This window comes from Babesia bovis, chromosome 2, assembly GCF_000165395.2.
Source record: "Babesia bovis T2Bo chromosome 2, whole genome shotgun sequence".
Classification (NCBI taxonomy): domain Eukaryota; phylum Apicomplexa; class Aconoidasida; order Piroplasmida; family Babesiidae; genus Babesia; species Babesia bovis.
The window spans coordinates 821,458-845,606 of NC_010574.1; the positions used below are offsets into that span (position 1 = coordinate 821,458).

Here is a 24,149-nt window from a genome sequence, read left to right on the forward strand (position 1 = left end):
TAGTTTTTAAATTACTAAGCGCTTCTATAATACTGGTGTGTATTCTAGGTACGGCTAAATCTATCTCAGTAGTTTTCAATGCGTCTATGGAACTGCGAGTATCGTTTCAAACTTGAGTGTATATATCTAAGCTAATACATATCGTATAAATGTTATCGAAATACAATCACTAATAAATACAACATATCCAATTAATGAAATACTATACAAAATATTGGATTCCAGTTTATGTGTGTTTGTTGAGATGTACGACATGGCGTCTTGGTCCACCACGTCGATGTGGCGTTTTGTGGAATACGATAGGTTGTGCAGGTAGTGTATATGTGATGTTGTTTTCCCTGCAGTGTTTCATTGTGGCTTCCATAATATCGCTACGCAGTTGGAATATACGTTGCCAATTTCCCCATCCTTCGATGCAGGTTACCCATATGCTTAGCTTCAAGCTATGTCCAGGGTTAACCTCAACATAGTATATGGAGAGCCCATTTTTGACGAAATCATTTGGTCTTGAGTTACAAACACCGACCAGGTAATCGCCTAGGTTGCTTAATTGTTCTTCCGTAGTCTCCGTATCTACATGGAAGTCATAGTTGAACGTAGCGCGCACAGCACGGCTTTCGTTAGTTATTTTCATACTTGATAGTGTAGCGTTTTGGTACACCAGACCTTTCCCCAGGATGGTTACAAACTCGGTGGTGTAGGTCCTGATTTTCTTGACAATGAGCGGTTCTCCGTCATTAAGGCGAACACGGTCGCCCACATTATAGGGATTTGATATCGCCACAAAGATGACTGACGTCATGAAATTGGTATACAGGTAGCTGAGTGCCACTGTGAGTGCCGACATGAGTGCTGCTCCTGATACTACAATGGCCTCCGCTGTGATTCCGGATAGGAATGCCATAACTACAACAGCGAATATCCAGGTACCACATGAGAGTAGCCTTAAAAGCACACGGAAGATACTATCCTGCCCCTTGATGATATTCTTGAATTTTTTACGTGCTGTATATAGGTTCTGTAAAGTTTGTTGTAGCATTGACATGTTAATCCTTCCGTGTCCTGACAGATCCAGTAACCTCATGATGGTATCTGCTTCATCCGGATTAAGGAACGACCTCATATCATCTAGGGAGATGAACCTATCATCATGATCCTTTACGGAGTTAAATTGATAATCGGCCATTGCAATGGCATTTGTACTACACTCCTTGGCGCCCTCTGTTAGCGTCAGGTGCATTTGGTTTCTGAATTCATTGATCTTCATTACTGAGACCAATCTATTGTTTCTGGATTTAGACGCCGGTTTTACAGCAGGTTGCGATGCCGTAATATTTTCATTAGTTCCCAACGGTTGTTGCGATTGTGTGTCAACTGCCCTGGCACTGGGTGGGTTATTGGCATCACTGTTGACATTATCCCGAGCACTGCTCTTCTGGTCGCGGGGGGTTGCATCCTTTTGCGCTTCTGTCACCACTGGAGTATCAACAGGCCCCGACACAGTTTCTGCTGATGAGTTTGGATCTTCAGATATTTTGCCTTTGGCATCCTCGGGTGTTACGGCGACTCCGGATGTGATGGCACTACTTAAAGCACGATCCTCTGGTTGTACTGACATCGACTTGATAAGTGTGAAATACATCTGCTCAAAAAGCATAGACGCGCACTGTGGCACCAGGTTAACATCACGCAGTGCAACATCTTGGCACAAGAGCGATATCACAGGGGGTACCCTCATGACATAACATATAAGTAGCCAGTTGGACAACGTTGAATTGGACGATTGCTCTACCAAAGCATCTGCTGAATCCGAGGGTACACTAAGGTCTTCATTGGAGTTGAAGTACTGCATATAGGCAACATCGTGCGACTCGTTAAGGATCCTTAATGCAAATGCACTGTGGAAATCATATATGCTTGGATTGCATCGCTCTATGATTGGTGACAGCTTGTTGCCAACATTCTTGCAAGCGAACGCCTTCGTGATACGATCTACAATTTCTGGTCGGGACATAACCAATTCCAACCAGTCGATATTGAACTTCCTTATATTGGCACACAGACGTAGGTAGCGCTTCAGAGCTTCATTGGAAGTGACTAACAAATTCAACTCAAAAGCGAACGAGACCAGTGAAAGCACCATGCAACGAATACCAAGGATAAGGTGTACGTGGACAGCACATGATACCCAAACCAGCCCTTCTTCCTTAAAAATTAAGTGCTTCTTCACATATTCGCTTAACAAGTATGAATCGATGATGTAAAGTGCATCTTGATTTTGAACTGCAAAAAATGACGCACACTCAAACAAAACTAACGTCTCGCAACTAAAATCTGCCATACTATTGCCTGAGTAGCAGCCCACATAACATAGAATATACATGGATCTAACATGCTGATAGTAGCAAATACATAGGCATATCTTGCCATCCTTAGGTATAGCAGCGACTTGAGTAGGATGAATCTATGGAACGTGATTACCAATATCATTCACTTACCTAAATATCATCATACAAAGGTACATGACACAGTTGCCAGCTAAAATAAATAGGAGGCACCATAATACATTCACCGAATAGTTTATCTGGTCACCTCCTTGAGGTCGAATCTGTAACATTATGTCTAAAAATATACATTGTCTTACCACTTGTTCATCACCTCCATAGCTGTTAACATTGAACACGGTATAGGCAAATATGAGGCATAAATTCAAAGCCAGCCATAAAGGCGGCTGTCCATCTGGGAATATGGCATTGACAAAATTGCGGAACCAGCTTGCCGTTGGAGGGACGTAGGTGAAGTCTTCATCATCAGTGCCAACTAGCGTCTGCCAATGGTCAACATCATTAAACCTTACACATACCGCATATTCCTTATCTATATTGCTGTCGCAATTGTCCATTTGATTAGATGCACGGTCAGCCGCCATTGTTTGCAGTACGCAGACTCACTGCTCTAGAACAGTTACCACAATAAGACTTCCTATATTACAAAACAAATTTATGTATCTGGTATATGAATTAAAATCATTGTAATAACCAATTTATATGGTAAATTACGTTTGAATAAATGTGTATTAGGGTAATATTTCCTACACACTACACATTGACATTAGTGTGTGTCCACCATATAGTGATCTATATCTCAATTTTTCGATAGAATCATATGCGTTTCCATCTGTTGATATCTATATATGCTACTCCATGGCAATGTGTGTTTTATATGACTTATACTCCACCTTGCACATGAGGCAGTGGTAATTGTCTATATAAACAAGTATTGTTCAATAATAATGCTTAATGTCTATATGCTGTTTTGGGTTACTTATAGATCAGGTATCTATCATATGTCAAAATGGGACCGTATTGTGTACTAAGGTCCTCAACAATGCTAACGTCATTTTCTATTCATTCTCGCCGCTATAACTGGGTGCTTATAAATGACACGCACTTCACATAGTGATATTTATATAGTATTACAACAATGCCCGCCTTATTCCCATCATTTGGGCACAGGCCCCTTTGCATTGCGTTGGAATGTACGCACAATAGCTGGCCATAAAGTATCAAACTGTCCTTCGACAAAGATAGAATCTGCGTATGGCAATGAATCAGCTTTGTTCACGATCCTTGCATTCTTAAATACCAAGGCTATATCTGCCTTAAATTGCATTGGCATGGTATACTGCCCTCCACGGGCCTTTTCTTCGATTTTGGAGAACCACATTGGATGCTTTACCATTGACCTATATCCTACCAATGACAATTCGGGGTTGTGTATGAACCATCTAGCCTGTGGCAGCTCCATCAATGCTCCAATGGCTTCTACTGCTACCTCTATCCAGTTAGTGCTACCGCTACGTGCACCATCTCCGTACATACGTCGGAATGTCGCAATCTTCGGCATGCTGAGTCCACTGGTAACAGATTCGATATGCTGTGTTACCAATGACTGATCCGGTGCAGGATCAGATTCGCTAAGCCTTCCAGGTCCAAAAAGTAGGTTAATTATCGAGCGTATATGTATGAATATTTGCACATTATAGTACCTATTGGATGCAGCTCGAGGTCTCATTTGTTCGTACAACAGGTCTCTTATCACTACACTGTTATCACAATCCATGTTTATGAACAAAACTGGGTGTGACTGCGATAGTTCTTCGACAACATTACCGAATGACTCCCATGCGTGGGATACCAGATCTTTTTCTATTAATCTTTCACAGAGAGCAATGCAGCATCGAGTGGCTTCCAGGATACCAGCAAAGGCATGAATACGTTGCAACTGCTCTGGGAAACCCACTTTTTGCATTCTCATGATACCACCGTTTTCATCATCAAATGTCACGACGTGGCTGCAGAGACACAGTAGCCTCAGTAGCGACTCTATGGCTGCTATGTGCACCTGGTTGGAATAGTATGTTTGACCCAACTCAAACGCCTTTTGGCTAAGGTAGTAGACATTGTCCCTAAGTGGTATGAAATAGTGGAAATCAAACTCGAAACCAATATCGCTATCCGATATAAATCTAGCATTGCACAACTCGAGGCATACTGGTTGCCTGCTGATGCAACGTAGGAATGCAGCTGACAGCACGCGATTGCGACTGCCACTACCCGGTATACCATCCAGCCTGAAAAGATGCCACAACAGCTGCCATAATCGTTTCAGATCCAGGCAGTTAGGACGTTGTTCCTCTGCGTGCTTTAGTATACACGTCGGTACAGATAGGTACGAACAACATTCCACAATATTTGTGGCGTGGACCATGTAGTTGAACCCGTTCATACTTTCTAGTGCTTTCGACAACATATCCACGACCATCTGAGGTGAGTACCCCAATCTGTTGCGTAAAAGCGCCAATGCCCTGAAGAAGTCTAGCATAAACCTTGCTTCACTGGGATGCCAGTAGTTAGCGCTGGTGTTGTTCAGGAAGAATGCCGCAAAGTAGCTGTTGAACACTCCCTGCACAGCTCCTTGAAGCCTGGGATCGCGATTATGTAGACACGCGAGGCTGTATGCGCATCTAGCCCTAACTGCTGGATGAATACGATGTCGGCGCATCATTAATTCCAGCTTGGTGACTGCAATGGACGCAATTGGATTATCGGATGTATCATAGTTTAAACTACGTCCAAATTGCCCCAAAGCCGCAGCTGATTCCAGTTGGGAGTATATATTATTATCACTTAGCAGCTGCTGCTCCCACATACCGCTACTCTGGCACCGTCGTATCCGCGCCAGTAGGCGGAACCCACTGTCGGCGGAGACCCACAGCAGTGGCAGCCGCACTTTGCTACATACCTTTGCCACTACACTCCTATTGTCAAGTTGCGATAACTCAGGGTGCATACCGATAAACAACATCTTCATCCAGTCGATTACCAGTTTATCACTTTGGCTGTGGTGGCCTATGTAATCACTTTTTCTCTGACTGTCGTCAACCACTTCATCAGGATCCTTTTCAGGGACACCTTTTAGAGCAACTTTTTTACGACCACGTTCTGCACGGGGGTTGACTTTATAAGATATTGGTACCATATCGCCAATCATTTTTACGTTTTCCCTTACACCATCGTCTTCTACTATGTCTATCTTAAAGTGTGAGATCCACTGCTTGGAGAATCCGGCGGACAGCGGTATACTGTACTCCTCTGGGTGGATCATAACACCTTGCTGGTGTACCAGTTGCCAATATGGTAACCCACCGTTGGACGCCACTGGTAGGCTGCCGCGGCCCATTAATCTCTCATATCCGTTTTTGTACTTATATCCTCCACAGTAAGTACTTCCATTATCTACATAGGTATCAATTATACTATGTACATCATAGTGTTGTGACAGCAGCTCAACGCAGTCGTATATAGGCCCATTACCTAGGCAGAATCCATGTGGGAATGGTCCTATATACCCAAATCCCATTAGGAAGTTGCCATCACGTCCCACGAGATCCACTGGATCATGCCACATTTGGAATAAACTCATGTTGCGTCTTAGCGTACCGGCTTCAGATGACTCAGCTATTGTTTTAGGGTTTGCGATATCGCCGAAATCAAGTGCTGGTGGATTACTATAGCAGCATGCTGCATCACTAATTCCATAGAGCTGTACCACTCGTTCGAAAATTGCACTTGGCTGGCTTCCCAAACGCTCCTGTAGTTGCAGAACTACAGCAAGCCGATCATAGGTTTCATATAGGTTGCGTACTGCCAATTTTGCAGTTTTACATAGTGAATATCCACTGATACCATCCTTGTTAATATCCGCTGGTGGTTGTAGTGACTTTATATCAACTCGGAAATTAAGGTGATCCATGGAGGTACCTTTGCGCTGCAACTGCAGCGAGAAGCTTACATTCAACTGAGGGCATCCCGTGCCGTATATAAAAGAATGCACCGTGCTGTTATACTGCTTCATTATTGTGTTCAAATGGTCATGCTCAACACCGCGACGCAGGATATCATCAAGCTTGCTTCTAGGGTCAATTTGGTTCTGTAGTACCAACCGATTTGGCGGCTTGGCATTCCATACGTTAATATATCGACGTACAATATCATCAGCTACTGCTGACCAGAAGGTATTCCCGTTAATCCATAGATCCGGGTTATCCACGGGGCTCATTTCACCAAGTGGCCTGCCCATATGGGCATTGAGTGCCAACAACCTCCGGCGCAGTGCTTGGATGAAAAAGTTATCCGGTAAAAAGTTAGTCGAGTTGAAAATACCCTCCATAATAGACGGTATCAAGCGTGACTTTAGTACATATGAGCTCGAGGATAGCAAAATATCACTGGACACAGGGCTACCTTTCCTTTGGCATAGTGGGTATACATCACCGAATAACTCAGTCACTGTTGCCAGAGCCTCTCTACATGCCCATAGCCTGGCTTTCAGATCGTTGTGGCCCATATTACGCCTTATAAACTGGTCTATGAGATACGACTGCAGGATAAGGTCCAGGTGCATATCACATGATGGGTTTACCCAACGACCTAGCGTGAACAAACCAGCTAATCCGTGCATGATCAATTGCCGATAATCCAAGCAGCGCGGATCGTGGTCTATATCACTGTAGCTATGCAGCGCATCAATGGATAGAATGACCATGTTACCACCGCTGCAGTGGTATAAGCCTTGGAACCTAGGTAACAGTGGCTCCAGGAAAGTCATGTGCAGGTAACTTTCGGATCCCGTGAAACCGGTACACCTTTTAATATCGATATTAGTCTGTGTACGTATCTGTGCGGCCAGGTTAGGTCCATTTTGAAATGGTCTCAGGGGTAAGAACAACATATAGACCATTGTGGGATATTCCAGTTCCAGTATCTTGCGATATGTGTCCAGGCACTGCGATGTAACTATATTTGTAGGTTCCAGCAGGAATCCAAATCCCTTCAATGTGACGTAGCATATGTTAGCGCTCCCAATGTCCGAGGTTTTCGTACGTGAGTATTCCTCCAGACAGTCTTCATCTTCCAGAAAGCATCTTGCAGTGTCACTATCCGATTGCTTCATACGTTGCTGTACTACATTACCATCCCAAAATTCAAATTCGCCAGCATACAAAGCAAAGCTCTGCACAGGATATGCACCCATGTGTTGACTCGACGTCCATTTGTAACGGTACGTTTCAGTGTCGTCACTGGGTGGTACCGACTCCATAGACTCAGCATCTCTGTTCATTGGCAACCCGCATATTGCACTGTATCCCTTGGGGACTGTAACTTCAATGCGATATACACAGTCCGGGACAACGCCAACATTGGGTGTTACCATAGCACTAGGGAACCATCGGTCTCGCTCAGGCCTCGTGGTGAACACTGAGTACTGCTTGTAACTCGTTGAACACCTTGGTAATAACCAATGTCTACTGAATCGGACGTCATCTCCAATGTTATCCAGGTGGCTATATTCAAATTGCAACTCAACCGATAAATCACTGGGATTATCCAGGACCTCAATATAAAGTATGGAATCACACAACGGTTCCGCTGAAACATGTACTGCATCGAAGGTTAGCAAATCCACATTGGAACACGATCTGTTTACAGCATCCGGGTTAACGGAAGGGTCAATGGTCCTGGCTAAATGAAATCTTGCCTCAGTACCGTTAACAATCACTCGCCTGTACTCAGCGTGTTCTATTGCAGGCACCCTCAGTGCTAGCATAAGCTGGTCATTGATATCAGCTCCTTCCTGGCGCGGCAATGTACCGCCGCTCTGGAAGACCAGGCGAGTCGACCCGCTGAGAGCATTATGATCGAAGTCAAGCCTAGCTGATACGTCTTGATTTTGCAGTGTATAACCGCTCATTATGATATATGAGCGATGTGTGCTTCGTGGACATCATTCGATGATAATAATGGTGGAAGCAGTAACACCATGTATAGGTTAACGGGCGATGGATACACATACAAGTAGTGGAAACTAATAATGGTTTTGGGATATCATATTTTTGATATTTGCAGCAGTATGTAACTGTTCAATGACATGTACTAACCATAGTCAATGTGTCTATATATGGATCGTTTGGGTCCTATATAACATATCGCAATACTATCTCAGAGCATTATATATAGGCAGTGTCATGTTAACTCCAAGCGTTACGTATCTATTGCGCAATACGGCTTGTATACCCGGATAAACATCATTTGCTCTAGCAGTATTCTTTGACACTGTATTTTGGACCTAGTTGCCAAAAATCGCATTCATGTAATACCGTGGCAATAGTGTCATGAACTAGTTATAGACGTCTGGTGATATAGCATTGTTCTCAACTAAAAAATACCTCTAACCCTAATGATGTTTTCATGACCCAAATGTAGTCCACATTAACCAAGATGAAGCCTAAAAAGCAGAAGGACTTTGTTACTAAGAAGCGCCGTGTTGGCAAGGAACAATTCAGGAAACATGCCAGCAGTGATGCCAAGTTACTTGCTGATGTCTCCAGGCTTAAGAAGACCGTCAAGCTGGCAACGCAGTCAATCATCATCAACAAGGAGCGTCTGAATGTAACTTCACGTAATTTAACACTGGCTGAGTTAGTACGTAAATCAAGGCACATATCATCTTCAGTTCAAATACATGCATTATCCGGTATTGTAGAATTTTGCAGGAAGTTTGATGCCGACGTCAGGTTAAACTTACTAACACTTTTACAAATCGCAGGTGAGTGTTTAAACTCATTGAACCAAAACGTTCGCCAACATGCTAGAACCCTTTTGATGGAGTTAGTCCAGCATTTTAAAATGGGTTCTGAACTACTTGATAATAACACATACGTCCAGTGCGTGTCTGCCTATTTACTTAAAGGCATAGTAGCATCGGATATAGGCGTTAGGACTGATATCTACAGGACTGTTACTACATTGGTGGACCAGTTCCCAGGGATCATTTCGCTCCATAAGGAGAACATCCTAGATAAGTTGGTGCGCCACAAACCGGATGAACCCGCTGTAGCGCATATTGATTGCATACTTGCGTTATACAAGCTGGATAACGAATCACTAAAAGGGCATTCCGTGGTTAATTACCTCTATGAGGTACTGAACCACATGCTATTCATTGCTGGCGATATTGACAGCGAGTTAAAGTGTCTATCCATTGCTTCATTAATTGTGAAGACCTTGAAATTACTTTGCATAAACGCGGAATACATAACCCGAGACGATCTAGGCTTTATACGGGCTTTTGTTTTGTCGAACCTACATCAATTCGAGGATCTCACAGAACGTGGTATGCAGACGTTCGACGCCCTGAACTGTGACTACGTTCTATACAGGGCTGAACTGGGTCTCAAGTGTGCCAGGGTGTTCCCCAAACATCAACTGGCACTGATGGCGCCACTATGCCAGCTTTATAACATGCGAAATGCATTTTGCGAATCGCACGCTCACCGCGTTGCTGATATAGTCCTTACTGCAATGGCAGCGGATATGGATACATTTCTTATCCAGGACATATCCGACTTGAAACCACAGTGGTGCACATCAATGCTAGTTACGTTTAACTCCGTTGACACATTATTTACTGGTATCAGGAAGGCGTTACAGACAAATAGTGTCACTGTCTCCCAAAGAATACTAATGGACCCCGACAGCTACATGGCAGAGCAGCTACCTGTAATCAACATTCGTGAAACCTTCAGGGACGTCACTCGGGGTCTCGTGGATTCAATCGCAGATAAACCTGAGGTTCTACCCGTTATCGCAATTGCCTCTGGAGTATCTCCAATGGTGCTTCAGGAATTTTACCATACGGTACCCGGTATGTCCCAGGTAGTTGATATAATGTCTAAGCTGGGTCCGGATTTTTGCATCGTTGACAACATGGATATTGATACGGTTTCTATATTAAGTTTATTACTCAACATGGACAAAACCATGTCGTTACGATCCCAAGTTTTGTTTACAGTTGTCCAAGTTTCTAAAATACCGAATACAGTACCTGTAGACACATTCATGGACCGATACTGTACCGCTAAATGCATAGCTACACTGAACCGGGAAGACCTCTGTCTAGTGACAAGAGCGTTACTGAATTTCCCAGCCTCTAAAGATATTGGCTCCCGGATAATGGACCTCCTGAAGCAATGGCTGTGCAACGTTCGACTTTGGGAGAGATGTTACACGACCGAGCTAATAGCACCCACGGTATACCACATGTTTTGTGAGGGACCAGAATGTGTAATCGGGATCGATGATAGATTAGTTCCACTGAATTCCTTGCTGGAAGTGCTATGCGAGATTGCTGTAGACCTGGACAAAATGTTGACTGCCGACGTCCTGGATATCCTGGAGTACGTACTTGGTTCATTTGTTTCAAGGACCATAGAGCACCTTATAAGAAGCCAGAGTAATAACATCTGGTCCGTAGAAGATGCACGTGAAGTTGTATTCAAGCGGTGCGTTAGCACTGCAATCGAAAAGATGATTCACTCCGGTGCGTACAACATGGGAGTATGTGTCTTAAACACTGCACTTATCCATGCAGTTAGTCAGTGTAGCAACATACAAGTGGATTCCCAGGAAATTGCACAGCAAAATCACGCCAAGTTGCCACAGTGGCTCCATAAACTGGAGCAACACAACACCACCGAAGCACTAATAAACAGGCTACCAATGGATAAAAATCTACAGAATCCAATAAAACAACTCTGCTTAGCTGCAGGTCAACTTTTAATGTAGTGTGTTGCATCTGAACTATCTTGTGTATTCGCCATATACAGGTATCAGTCCACTTACAGCACATTATGAAGCCCATAGTTTATATGGACGGCATAAAAATCACTACACAATGGGTGATGATAAATTCTTCTTGAGATATTAGTATGTTGTATTTATTCGTCATACAAAATATGCAGTGTTGGACATGAAGGTAAATTCGGTCACGAGTTCCTTGAATTCGAGTTAAATGACGATGGAAAGCTGCGTTATACCAATAATTCAAACTATAGAAAGGATAGTAAAATAAAGAAGGAAGGTGGGTATTATATTTAGTTTGCACATTACTTGTAGCACATGTGACTCGCGCTGTGGTAGCTGAGTTGAGGCGTATAATTGAGGAATCTGAGATCACTAGTGAGGATCACAGCGATTGGCCTATACCGGACAGAATAGGTCGCCAGGAGTTGGAGCTCAGATTGGGTGGCAAACATTACACCTTCTCTACTTCCAAGATCGGCTCATTATCGGAAGTACAAAACAGCAAGGACCCCGATGGTCTGCGTGTATTTTACTATTTAGTGCAAGATTTGAAGTGTTTTGTCTTTTCACTTATTAACCTATGTTTTAGGGTATGTTGTTCTAGTCATAATCCATATCCTGCAGATCAGGCCCATATAGCCACCTCAAACCTACTATCGTATTCAATCGTATTTTTATTGGTAGTTACAATGCTATCTGTTTTCATGGTTATAACTCAACATTCATACGTTATATACTTATGGATGCCTTTGTTAACCATAATACCACCATGCGGTGTTAGGTTCTTTAGTAGCCAGTATATCCCCCGATATTACTGAATGCCAAGCCATTTCATCTGTTAATCAGTATCTGGTGAATCATCAATTGATTCCGTATCGCTGTAGGCATCTTCATCACTTGATCCGTCGTCCTTGGATTCATCCTCTAAATCATCGGTGTCACCTGGATTGGAATCACTTGAGGTGCCACTATCCAACTCATTGTCTGAGACGTCATCATCGTCAATGTGCGATGTATCCTCAGTAATCTCATCTTGGTCGGAGTCCTCCTTTATGTCACGCTTCAGACCAGTTGCTATTTTTTGCCGCTTAATTGGCGGTATATCAAGCATTGGTAGCTCATCCTCACTGTAATCTCGGTACAACTCACTCGTTGGTACCAGGATACATGTCAACTTTTGGTTACAATACATTCGGAAGCAATCTTTAAAAGATTTATATTTCCCAATGACTAAATACCGACTCAATCCAACGGATACTACATAATTTCCAGTGCATACAATATCAGTTGCTGCTCCTGTGTGACTAAGATAATTCCGTTCCATCTCACAGAAGTACTGGTTATGTTCACGTGGAGCACAATGTAGCGGCGTATCATTGGCACTAGCGGAACCAAATACCTTCCGAGCGTTTATTATATAGTCATTTATTCCCTCCTTGCTCAGATTCTTCGGTATACTCGGGTAGCGTGATAACATTTGCTTAACTGTCTCAAGCAAAGTTTCTCCAGTGGTCACACGTATTTTATAAATACGCCCACAATTATCACCTGCGATGAAATATGCGATATCCTTTGGTTTAATATCTTCCTCAACTTGATATGGACGTGGTAAATTTGTAACCTTGATTATATTGCGATCGCTGGCTGTAAAATTCTTTGGCACTGATTGCTGTATCTCGCGTCTTCTGTCAGTATTATACTCCTTCATGTTACATGACGCCATTATTCTAGCCGAAAGACCCTGGCTTCTCTCTTCACATACGTTAATTTCACATACTGGCTTACACTGCGATCTGATGTCATATAAATAGACATAGGAGTTAGACGTTGACACTGCAACGACATTGGGGCCTAACACTTCCAATATACACATGCTCTGTACATCCAAGTGGGTTTTAAGGTCCAATAGCGATGGATGTGGATTCTTGCCAGTCCATAGTACCTTACCACTGTATAAATCAAACAATAGCGGTGCTTTATCAGGACCACCGATGAATATCCGATTCCTTAGGAGAGTATGGTAGCACACAGCTGTGATGGGCTTTCTTAATTCATAGGTAACCACTGCAGCATCTATTGTCAGTTCTGCCTTAGGTATGCATCCATCGTTGGCCTGTACTGAATCATCGTTATCCTTAGGCTCCACAGATTCCTGCGTATCCGGTTTCACCACCTTATCAAGGTCTACCACAACACATTGTCCACAGGTAGATATACAACACAGGTATCTCCCTGGAGTGTTCCATGAGGACCCGTCAAGTTCGGGGTACAATTCAGGATGTATCTGTGCATTATTGGCGTACATCTTCTTGCCCAGGTCATTAAGATGCCCATCTAGTAAATGCAAGTGCACGACTTTTGAGGGTAGACTAAATTCCGTGATTTTAACCAACGATGGGTAACTGTATATCTCTACAGTTCCATTCTCCATACCAACGGCGAACTCCACTTCGTTATCACTACACAAGAGTATCTAATGATATTCACTAACTTACTCTTCATAACGTGTCCAACACATAGAAGTAATACGACGTTCCAAGGATAGCTCAGATAACGAAGTGGTATTCTCGAAAGATCGTGTTGAGGTCTCCACGACCTTTATCAAGCCGGTGTTACTACCTATTAGACACTTCATTTTAGTTTATAGGACAGCGTAAGGAAGTTTACATCTGGCTGTTGCGATGGACCAAAGTAATATTATTACCGATGACCACGTTTCTAAGGCTGCTAAATGCCCTGAAATAGAATATGACGCGTTATGTTAGAACTTATACGTTCAAAGCAGGTGTAGTGTGGAACAAGGGTATATCTAATATCGCCACAGCGTGTTTACCATTATATTTATACATCACACATTGACATATTATAATCACTGTGTGTAGTTCAACGTATGAATTTGTTTGTGATTGATATAGTAAAGCACGACACTAGTAGCAATAAGGGGTGTGTATAACATGGATATAGAAAATCCAGCGATTAGAATCCCAAAAAATTCACGAAAACCTTGAAAAAGGACACTCTATATAACGATTCCTTTATTTGTCGGACTATATACAACAAAATAGATGCGATGTGTTATGAACTGTTGTAGTAACAACATATACTTGCGACGGTATGTCGTGTATCACTATCTCCATAGTCCTAGATAGGATGGTAATAAACTGATCACTGGACTTATACTCGACATTACATGTGCCACTGTTATGTGTACCACATAGTGTATATCCTGCAGTAGCATGACAGTGGTGGCAATAGAACTAGATTATTTACGTATTTTCGTGTTTGTCACTTTTTGCCTTGTATGTAATATATAGGTGTGTTGTTTAAATAGTAGATCAGGTTGCTAATATACTCTTTTCTACCAACACACTGGATGTTGTATGGATTAATGATTTCCGTGAACCGATGGTTTTGACAGGGTAAACGTAGTCAATATGTCGAGAGTATTTATAGATGGAGGGGCTATAAATGGAGATCCTCTTGAAGTAGAGCCTTTCCCGCCAGATCTGGTTGATTTGGTGCAGCAATTTAAGAGCGGTGGTAATTTTACCGCTTGGAAATGGGTCCGTGATTACAAGCTACATCCAAACACTTTGAAACTATATAGTAAGCCACATGTGGATTCTACGTTGAAGAATTTTTTGGTCCATGGTGAGGTTGACGTCACCAAGGAGAAGATGATTGAGCTCATTGTCCAAATGACCCAAAGGTCGAAATGGGATGAGACCTACGTGGAGCATCAGATATTACATAAATCTACAAAGGGCACTGATATCATGTTTTCAGTGTCTAAATATCCCTTTCCTCTTGCTAAGAGGACGTATGTCATAAAGCGTAGCCTATATGGCTCTATGGATGACGTTGTAGTTCTAGTGTCTAAGGTCATCCCCTATGAGTATACTACTAAATATAAGTGGAGCACTAAAGTGGATGATTTCGAGTCTATATTGATGGTTCGGAATCATAAGCCAGGGGAGGAGGCCTGTGAAATGTTAGCCACGTACTTTGAGAACCCGAAGGTTATTCTTCCTAACATGTATCTCAACCAGATTATAGAGACCCTGGTTCCGCGTATATTGGAAAAGTTGGTAATCGCATCTAAAAAGTTCGGCACTGATCAGTCACCTATATACTGTCGGGGTCTTTATTTGACACCGTTGGACTCCACAGGACAATCGACAGGGGGTGGTCCTCATCACAGTGATGACGCTCAGGAGGACACTAACGAGTCGTGATATTCAATTAATGGATGTGCTATTCATTCAAATATCCATGTACCAACCTTTTTAAATGTTTACACTTAAATATAGATTTTATGTGCATAATCATCTTTGTAAGCTAGGGGTACTGCTACCTATTTGGTAAAATACTTTTTTTACACGTTAGTCACTACTTAATGCATTTGTGCAAATAAATTTATACTACACTTTGTCGTCACATTAAACTCAGACACTATTATCAGATTCAATCTGAATTTATCCTATCTAGCTGCAATAATGTTAACGCATAAATAACCACAAAGTACCACTTGTGTCAGGATCGTCGGTGTTCAATGCCACAATCTAGGCATGTAAGCGCATTGCATTCCAATTACTGGCATTTGGTATGAAATGCGACTCAAGGGAGACGCTATAATATTACGTTCACAATGATACTTGCAACCCGACTGTCTGTTGTGGTATAAGACTTTAATTAATGTTATTTGAATTAATTGAATAGTATGAATACATGACTATTACACTTGCGCCAATAACATTTAATTTAAAAATGTACCCTCCTAAAAACAAAGTGAGCACTGACACTACCGCATCACGATTTAGGAAAACATTTCTCAAGTTCACTTCACCATCATCTGCAACGGTAGAAACAACATCATCTCCATTGACTGGTTCTAAATCGATGCCAACCAAGGGAAAGAAAATGGACGGATCAGTTACTGTGGTGCCCGCAGGGGACAATGAAGTATGCGCTGCTATTGAGCCATCTGCCATATACGAAGATGGCGACGAGTCATCCACGATATCCAACATGAAGGGAAGCGTTATAGATATCAACAAGTATGACAGCTTGGACATTCATGGGTGTACAACCACCACTGATGAATACGGCTCAGACTACTCACATCCTAGGGTTGAATCAGTTTCCCACAACAGTGGTAACTTCCTTCAAACGCTGAAGACACTGGTGGACATAACGTCAGTAGCAAACGTAGATGACTTGCAATCGTTATCCGGTTTTACATCAGGTACGGAGTCGGAAGACGCAGACGATTACTCGTTGGTGACTCCCATAAAGGAGGCCACCTACACCATAATTCGTACATCATCTCAATTTATCAAGAACGTTTCAGAAGACAACAAGTACTTCAGTGGTAACAAGAATAACCAGACAACTATTAAGCATGTAGACAGCCTAAAGCACGCTATGGGAAGGACAACTTCAGGTACGTTGGTTTCCATGGAATCATATACAGCAGACCAATCATTGGAGTCCAGTAACACGTGGAACTTCTCCGACGTGAGCAAGTGGCTATGAAATATGAATTAATTTGTATGTTGGTAGTTGCACAACGGGTTAGTACACGCCTTATTGAATTTACATGGTACCGGTGGGTGTATGAAAGCGCACTTCGGCCCATAAGCGCATTTAGGCCAATTTTTGCACCGTGCTCCCTGTGGGTGTATATATCTGCAATTGTTTCCATAGGTGCAATTTGGGAAGTTCATACACAGCTTTTGCACTTTTATGGGCCCCGGTACCGCTGGCACAGGGGGAAAGTGGTTTTGAATAGAGCTGGGATTGACCTGATCAGCTGGTGAGAACTTGCTGCTACGAGTAAGAATCCCTAAAGGCGCATTACCACGTCCCTGGAGGCGATTTATCTTTTGCTTTATTATGAGGTTGTCTAGTGTATCATCTAGCGGGTCAATGGTAACTCCCTGTTGCTGTGATGCTACATTTGGGGAATGATTTTGCGATTGGCTTGTGATTGATCCCGTAGTCCTATTCCATGAATCCGTATTTAATATATTTCGTGTTTCTTGGGGACCGGTGGTAAACCCACTGCGTGAATTAACTTGAGTACCCTGATTTGTAGCGTCTATGAACTTATGTATCCATTAGCAGCTAACCTACCACGGTCAAATTGTGCATTTGAATAGGTATTAGCATCCTGCGCATTAGAATACAATCCATGTGATTGCGATGTGGTTTGTGGAGTATATGCGCTTGTATCTATGCCAACTTGTGTGATACCATAATCACCCTGGTTATTTATATCGGGGTCAATGCTTTGGAAATGGAGTAAGGCCTGATTAATGAACCCTAGTACCCAATCTGCAAAGTCTCCAGCCTAGAAGATCTAAAAAAGGGTGAAGTCAACCTACGTATTCACCTAGATGAGGATGCATATGCTGTGACATGATATTACGATTAGACACCCCTTGTATCAGTGCTTGCCATGCACAGTCCGCGGCACGTTTAGCAGCTGCATCATCGGTTATACACATCTTCAACTTAGTTTGGAATTCATTACGTATTTTCTGTTGCCATTCCGGCGACAGCCGCTGCAGCATATGGCCATCTAAAGCCATTATTGCGATTTAGTGATGTATTAGATAATGTTATTAGCAAGTGAATGAAATAGTGTCTATTGAAATAATGGCTGTGTTAGTGTGAGGTCATGTTGACGGTACATGATTTGCGCGATAGCGTCCCTCTAAAGAGATGGTCCCAGCACAAAAAGTGACTATATTATTACATGATTAACCACTACGGCGTAATGCTATAAAAGGAACATGTCATTATACTATCAGTCATAAGGTGTGTAAATCCACGGATCCCATGATGGCCATATAGGTACATGACATAAACACGGTATGTATGCATTCAGGAAGCACATCTATGGATCTATAAAAATGTTAATTTTCCTAGATCACGAAAGAATATGAATGTACTATTCACCATGGTACACACATCTATACTTCACGATCATGGTATGAGTTATGAAAAAGTATCTGTGCCGCATTAGCGCCACGCGGTAGGTATCGGTAGTCATACACACCTTTCGTCTCCGCCAAAATCATGTATCATACGTCTCCATTAAGTATATTATAACCCCGCGGTATATTGTGTGCATACGATATTATCCATATCCAATAGAGCACTCCAGGTTGTTTTTTTTGAAACAATATAACAAGAAATATTAAAATCTGTGTATTTTATTGCCTCTAGTGACCATTTAGCCTCTAGACCCCATCGATTCTAGATTGGAGCTGTCTCTTCTTGGCGACTGCTCTCGGAATCCTTAAAGGAGTTCCTTGTAGAGCTCCTTTGGGTATACCAGGGTTTCCGTGGTATTCAGGTTGAATTCTGGTATCTCTGTGTATGGACACTTGCGGGAGTCTATACCTGTTTGTATAACGTCAAGCTTAATACATATCCACTGGCTTGTTTGCAGAGGCCAACAGTGCCTTTATTTGTCCCTGACCATATTTAGTGGGCATTATCATTTTTCAAAATGTCTCCATTCTCTGCTGATGGACCATCGCCTAGGCCTACGGACGCTTCAACGGCTGGTAACAATGCAGACACCACTAGTGGCTCCACTGATGAACTATATGCCGAAATAAATGGCACATTCCCATTTGACCCATCATTGGTGGATGTAACTTACCCACCCATTAGGCATGAAGGTCGTAAATACCACATATCTAGTTTGGTAAGTTCTGTGTAGTGATAGCTCATCTATCCTAGGATGAATACAAGGAGATGCACCGCCGCAGCCTTGAGGACCCTGAAGGCTTTTGGGGTGACATGGCCAAAAAGGAATTGAGATGGATCCATCCATTTTCCAGGGTAAGTGAAGGTGATTTCACTGCGGCCGACTACATGTGGTTTGTTGGCGGCAAGATCAACGCTTGTGAGAATTGCGTTGACCGTTGGGCTGAGGAGCGTCCTAACGATATAGCCATTATAGCTGAGGGTGACGATCCCACTAAGGTAACTACGGTAACATATCGCGAGCTTCGTCACAATGTATGTCGATTTGCCAATGTCCTTATTGATAAAGGAGTGAGGAAGGGTGATGTTGTTACTTTGTATATGCCAAGCATTCCTGAGCTTGCTTACGCTATGCTTGCGTGTGCTCGTATCGGTGCTATACATAGTGTTGTTTTCGGCGGTTACTCGGCCGCAAGCATTGCTGAACGTATTCGTGATGCCGACTCTCATATAATCATTACTGTTGACGAGAGTTACCGCGGTGGCAAGACTATAAAGATGAAGTCGATAGTTGACGAAGCACTTTTGAGTTGTGCTGGAGTAACCACATGCCTTGTTTTACGTTACGCCGGGGTCAAGGTTAATATGAAAGAGGGCCGTGACTTCTGGTTGGATGACCTTCTTGAGCATGTGCGTCCATACTGCCCTATAGAGGTAATGGACAGTGAAGACAGTTTGTTTTTATTGTACACTTCTGGATCTACCGGGCGGCCGAAGGGTGTATCCCATACCACTGGGGGATACCTAGTATATGCCCATGCAACTACGAAATATATATTTGATGCCCATGTTGGCGATATATTCGGCTGTGTTGCTGATTTAGGTTGGATTACTGGACACACTTATGTAGTGTACGGCCCTTTGCTCAATGGGCTCACGACGTTCATGTTTTCATCATTACCTAACTACCCCGACCCCGGGCGATACTGGCGTATGATTGAGCAGCATCGTATAACTCAGTTTTACACTGCACCAACTGCCATTCGAAGCCTCATGAGGCATGGTGACGACTACCCTCGTCAATATGATATAAGCTCAGTCAGGGTCCTAGGTTCAGTTGGTGAGCCTATTAACCCTGAGGCCTGGCGTTGGTACTACGAAGTAGTAGGCCGCGGTCGCACCAATGTGGTGGACACTTACTGGCAGACTGAAAATGGCGGTATAGTGGTAGCGCCATTGGCTGGTGTGACTCCCATGAAACCCGGGTCGGCCACTTTACCCTTCTTTGGCATTGACGTCGCGTTGGTCGACTCTGCCACTGGCAAGGAAATTTTACAGAACGACGTTGGTGGCCTACTAGTTGTCCGTCGTCCATGGCCAGGTATATTCAGGACTTTGTACAATAGCCACAAGCGTGGCATTGTTACGTACTTTAGCAAAGTTCCTGGCAGTTACCTCACGGGTGACGCTGCCTACAGGGACAAGGATGGATATATCTGGATTAACGGACGTGTTGATGATACCCTTAACATATCGGGGCACCGTATAGGGTCGGCCGATATTGAGCACGCCCTTGTGGAGGTGTCCTATGTAGCAGAGGCTGCTGCCGTAGCATTCCCGCATCCCATCAAGGGTAACGGTATCTTCTGCTTTGTGTCCCTAAAGGACGGTTTTGACATAGTTCACGACGTTTTGGAGCGTGAGCTTAAATTGGCAGTTCGCCGTATAGTCGGGCCTTTCGCCACTCCAGACATCATCATATCGAGTCCGAACTTGCCCAAGACACGTAGTGGCAAGATAATGCGCCGCATATTGCGCAAGCTTGTCAGTGGGCAGGCCAAGGATCTTGGCGACACCTCGACTCTGGCTGACCAGACTGTCCTCGAGGGTTTGACAGTCCTGTGCCATGATGTCCTGGAACGCTTCAACAAGCATATACATTAATATAATTAATTAATATTAGTTCTTTCGCGCAATTTGGCTTTCTCGGAGTCCTGTAGAAAGTTCCATTCTACCGGGTTAAGGGAAAGCCTTTGCGCAAGTGCGTGAAGTGTTATATCTAGTTCCTTACACCACGGTGGGCATTCCAGTATTACCCTGGTTATAGCCGCCAATGCCCCCTGTGGCACCTGGGCTGTATTTAGAACTACCTGGGCCATTGAAACCAGGGCATTGGCTTTATCGTGTTCACTGGAAGACCTAGATATATTACGCAACCAGGGCTCTAGGAACTGCTGTAGATTAGCTCCAACATATGCCGGATACCCCGCTGCAAAGTACCCGATGGTGATGCAAACGTTTTGTAATATCATGGACTCGGTTTCTGTAACAAGTATACTAACCAACTTTGGGTAGAACTCGTGAACCACCGACTCGATGCGCTTCTTACCATGATCAGTGTGCGATATAACTCCCAGTGCCCAGCAAACATTGTTACTTACTATCTTGGACGGGTTCAGCAAATTTAGATTCAGGGAGGCAATCACCGTCTCGGTGGCCACCAGGTCGGCACATTGCCATGCCACGTCACCCAGCAGTGCAAATACATTTTGGAGAACTGTGGCATCAGCACACTGACAGCAGAGATTAATCATATCAGGGATGTATCCAGTTGGTTTATCTAGTTTCAGTTCTTTAATCACATCGGGATCTAGTGTAACGCATACAGTGGCCACCAGCTGGCGACTATGCTCCTGGAGAACGCCGATCACAGTAGCAATCATGTCCAGGGAGCATCCTATAATATCCCACCTGGGAGGCTCGGTGCCACCATCGGTGATCTCATAGCACTTAGCGTCGTAGAGCACCTCGAATACTGCATTCATAGCACGGGCTATAGTGACCTCGGCATAGCGGGCATATAGCTGCTGCCATGATTGCACCAAGTAGCTGATACAGTCCATGAGCGCCAGATACTGAGGTGCGTGGGTCTCCGTGGATCCCAGTCTTTGTAGCACCGACTGCAATAAATACTCGCAGCAGGGCGTCTGGACCAGTGATTCGCCAAATACCTGGCCCATGGTCCCGACGGTGTCATACAAAAACATTAGGTTACGCGCCTGGTAACTGCTAAAGGCCTTGACTATAGTCTCCACAATAGGTTCCAAATGAGGCTTCAGCTGGCTACCACCCTCTTCTATAAATGATGCCAAGGCCGAACATGCAGCTTCCTGTACACGTTTACTGCGATCTAGTACACGTGCCAACACCGCAGTTAGCACGCGATACAACCAATTTTCATTGGGATTTTCATGCTGTACTTGACATGCCCAGCCGGCATACCTAGCGAGGCACCAACATGCGATACTGCGCATCAGCGGCTTTGGATGGCGAGTGAGTTCTATTAGGTACTCCACTACTTTCGGTAAATAGGGCGCCATTGCCAGCATACAGCCAGATGCAATGGCACCGAGTACCAATACTGCTGATTCCTTCATCTCCCAGTCACTATCATTGGCCAGCCGCTTTTCGATGTGCTCCAGCAGGAACTGTACAATCTCGTTATCCTGGCCGTAGACTTGACTGATATAGTCCAAAGCTAATGCAGCTCCCTTCCTTGGGGTCCAGTTGTTGCCCCAAGTGGCACTCTCCTCATCTTCATCGGCTGTCATCTCACCCTCCGGCCGTGGCGGCACGTCCTCAACTCTATCTGGTACAGCAGCGTTATCCTCTTCAAAATGCGATTCGTCCATAGACATGTAATCCCATGATGAGTATCTTGTATGCTCGATTAAAACGGGTATTAACTGTGGCAAATGTGTCCTTAATTGCGATATCAACCTGGAGTTGACTGACTCTTCCAACCGGCTCTTTAACAACTGAGCCCAAAACTGCAAAGCCTCCAGCTGTACAGTGTTGTCCGCAGTATCGTTGGTAGAACAAATAACAAAAGCGAATACAGCAGCACTGGAGTCCAGAATTGCCAAAGGACGCCTGTTCCAGGTTTCAGTCATACCCTTAAGGACACACTTGCGGACCCAGGGGTCCTGGTGTTGAGCTATGGATCCCATGAGGCTCCAAAATGCAGGGAAGTGTGTTTCGAATATAACAGTATTGAAACACCCAGTGTCTATAAGTGCGCACAGCATTTTACAGAAGAATGGCAATGAACCAGGGATGGTGGAGGCCAACTCCAGTATGCGTGGTACCAGCTGGTTGGTAACAAATGTCATGAAATGTGCCCAAGCAGCTTCGCCCATGGGTTTTGCACTGTCGCGGTAATTACTAGCCGCCATATCTTCAACCAGCATGACTAAAGTTGACCCTGCAGTCTGCCTTACAATTTCATTTGGACTCTCGGACAGGAGAGTTAATAACAGACCGGGTGCATCTGGCCATCGTTCGTAGCCTTCCACAGCAAAGAGAGCTACAAAGGCTGAACCAAACATGGTACGCACCTCTGAATCGTTCAGCTGTATACCCCTAACAAGGCCGTTTTTTAACTGCATTTTAACATCGTTATCCAATGATGCCCATTTTAGATTAATAGCGCGCTTCAAACAAATGGCGGCCATCTGACGCATGTGAAGCTCAGGTGCAGTAAGCGCAGCTTCTAGAAAATAAAGAACCGAGCATCGTTCCCGTAGTTCAAATTGTGTAATGAAGTCAGACACATCTTTCTGCGTCTGAGTATCAGCTTTATCCGACTTCTGTAACACCTCCAATAGCTGGATGTACGTAGCGCGGTCTGCTTGAAACATTTTGCCAAGATAAAGTCATTAAACCAATGATTCTTAGCAGCCACTTTAACAGTGGTACGAGCGACGCAGCAGTGCTCGCAGAGCGCCCTGATTCAATATTTAATCACATTTAATTATTATTTACCATCTATTATTGTGTGGGCTGGTTTATGTGTTGTCTTCTATAGAAAATTACATGTGCGCTCGTTATGCCCTTTAGGTGGCTAGGACACATGTCTACGCCGCATGGGGCCATACACATTAAAATATATTATTTATAGGATTATATAAGCATTGCCTGCACATGTGTAAGTTAGTACTCCATTTGGTGTCGCTGAAAGCTGGGTTCATCCATCCAGCACAGAGTACCTGCCACCACTGGATTACTCCTAGCTTGAATCGATAGGATTATTTCTTATATGCAATCCACTGATAGTATCCTAGCTTTCCCATGACTTATCGGTGTGTAATATATCCTGGTCAATATGCTGGTTATCGTATACCTAGTATATGGACCAGTGGATATGGATACACACTCCAGTGT

General features: G+C 43.7%; 10 protein-coding genes across 10 annotated transcripts; 5 read left to right on the top strand and 5 right to left on the bottom strand.

Moving 5' to 3' along the window:
* Window positions 1–191: 191 nt before the first annotated feature.
* Window positions 192–3,059, bottom strand: BBOV_II003560 (Mechanosensitive ion channel family protein). Its single transcript, XM_051767193.1, has 5 exons — window positions 2,864–3,059; window positions 2,645–2,827; window positions 2,499–2,608; window positions 2,319–2,464; window positions 192–2,283 (listed from the first exon to the last, which is right to left on the bottom strand). The coding sequence occupies exons 1-5, from the start codon at window positions 2,927–2,929 to the stop codon at window positions 227–229; spliced, it is 2,562 nt and encodes an 853-aa protein (XP_051623154.1). The 5' UTR covers window positions 2,930–3,059; the 3' UTR covers window positions 192–226.
* Window positions 3,060–3,351: 292 nt separating this feature from the next.
* On the bottom strand, window positions 3,352–8,383 carry BBOV_II003570 (Bromodomain family protein). The gene has a single exon (XM_001609830.2). The coding sequence runs from the start codon at window positions 8,311–8,313 to the stop codon at window positions 3,502–3,504; it is 4,812 nt and encodes a 1,603-aa protein (XP_001609880.1). The 5' UTR covers window positions 8,314–8,383; the 3' UTR covers window positions 3,352–3,501.
* A 237-nt stretch (window positions 8,384–8,620) lies between these two features.
* Window positions 8,621–11,256, top strand: BBOV_II003580 (pre-rRNA-processingfamily protein). Its single transcript, XM_001609831.2, has one exon. It carries the CDS (start codon window positions 8,841–8,843, stop codon window positions 11,184–11,186), a length of 2,346 nt encoding a protein of 781 aa, XP_001609881.1. The 5' UTR covers window positions 8,621–8,840; the 3' UTR covers window positions 11,187–11,256.
* Window positions 11,257–11,263: 7 nt separating this feature from the next.
* Window positions 11,264–11,857, top strand: BBOV_II003590 (Mago_nashi superfamily protein). The gene is made up of 4 exons (XM_051767582.1): window positions 11,264–11,327; window positions 11,363–11,481; window positions 11,517–11,794; window positions 11,829–11,857. Exons 1-4 carry the CDS (start codon window positions 11,296–11,298, stop codon window positions 11,841–11,843), a joined length of 444 nt encoding a protein of 147 aa, XP_051623155.1. The 5' UTR covers window positions 11,264–11,295; the 3' UTR covers window positions 11,844–11,857.
* Window positions 11,858–11,937: 80 nt separating this feature from the next.
* On the bottom strand, window positions 11,938–14,105 carry BBOV_II003600 (uncharacterized protein). The gene is made up of 3 exons (XM_001609833.2): window positions 13,979–14,105; window positions 13,700–13,940; window positions 11,938–13,663 (listed from the first exon to the last, which is right to left on the bottom strand). The coding sequence occupies exons 2-3, from the start codon at window positions 13,837–13,839 to the stop codon at window positions 12,043–12,045; spliced, it is 1,761 nt and encodes a 586-aa protein (XP_001609883.2). The 5' UTR covers window positions 13,840–13,940; window positions 13,979–14,105; the 3' UTR covers window positions 11,938–12,042.
* A 426-nt stretch (window positions 14,106–14,531) lies between these two features.
* BBOV_II003610 (START domain family protein) lies at window positions 14,532–15,509 on the top strand. The gene has a single exon (XM_001609834.1). It carries the CDS (start codon window positions 14,639–14,641, stop codon window positions 15,437–15,439), a length of 801 nt encoding a protein of 266 aa, XP_001609884.1. The 5' UTR covers window positions 14,532–14,638; the 3' UTR covers window positions 15,440–15,509.
* Window positions 15,510–15,801: 292 nt separating this feature from the next.
* BBOV_II003620 (uncharacterized protein) lies at window positions 15,802–16,754 on the top strand. Its single transcript, XM_051767346.1, has 2 exons — window positions 15,802–16,647; window positions 16,681–16,754. Exons 1-2 carry the CDS (start codon window positions 15,933–15,935, stop codon window positions 16,737–16,739), a joined length of 774 nt encoding a protein of 257 aa, XP_051623156.1. The 5' UTR covers window positions 15,802–15,932; the 3' UTR covers window positions 16,740–16,754.
* Window positions 16,718–17,862, bottom strand: BBOV_II003625 (zinc finger CCCH domain family protein). Its single transcript, XM_051767251.1, has 3 exons — window positions 17,591–17,862; window positions 17,340–17,556; window positions 16,718–17,304 (listed from the first exon to the last, which is right to left on the bottom strand). The coding sequence occupies exons 1-3, from the start codon at window positions 17,795–17,797 to the stop codon at window positions 16,748–16,750; spliced, it is 981 nt and encodes a 326-aa protein (XP_051623828.1). The 5' UTR covers window positions 17,798–17,862; the 3' UTR covers window positions 16,718–16,747.
* Window positions 17,863–18,513: 651 nt separating this feature from the next.
* On the top strand, window positions 18,514–20,880 carry BBOV_II003630 (putative acetyl-CoA synthetase). Its single transcript, XM_001609836.2, has 2 exons — window positions 18,514–18,924; window positions 18,960–20,880. The coding sequence occupies exons 1-2, from the start codon at window positions 18,724–18,726 to the stop codon at window positions 20,868–20,870; spliced, it is 2,112 nt and encodes a 703-aa protein (XP_001609886.1). The 5' UTR covers window positions 18,514–18,723; the 3' UTR covers window positions 20,871–20,880.
* BBOV_II003640 (HEAT-like repeat family protein) lies at window positions 20,816–23,803 on the bottom strand. The gene is made up of 2 exons (XM_001609837.2): window positions 23,751–23,803; window positions 20,816–23,713 (listed from the first exon to the last, which is right to left on the bottom strand). Exon 2 carries the CDS (start codon window positions 23,624–23,626, stop codon window positions 20,876–20,878), a length of 2,751 nt encoding a protein of 916 aa, XP_001609887.1. The 5' UTR covers window positions 23,627–23,713; window positions 23,751–23,803; the 3' UTR covers window positions 20,816–20,875.
* Window positions 23,804–24,149: the final 346 nt, after the last annotated feature.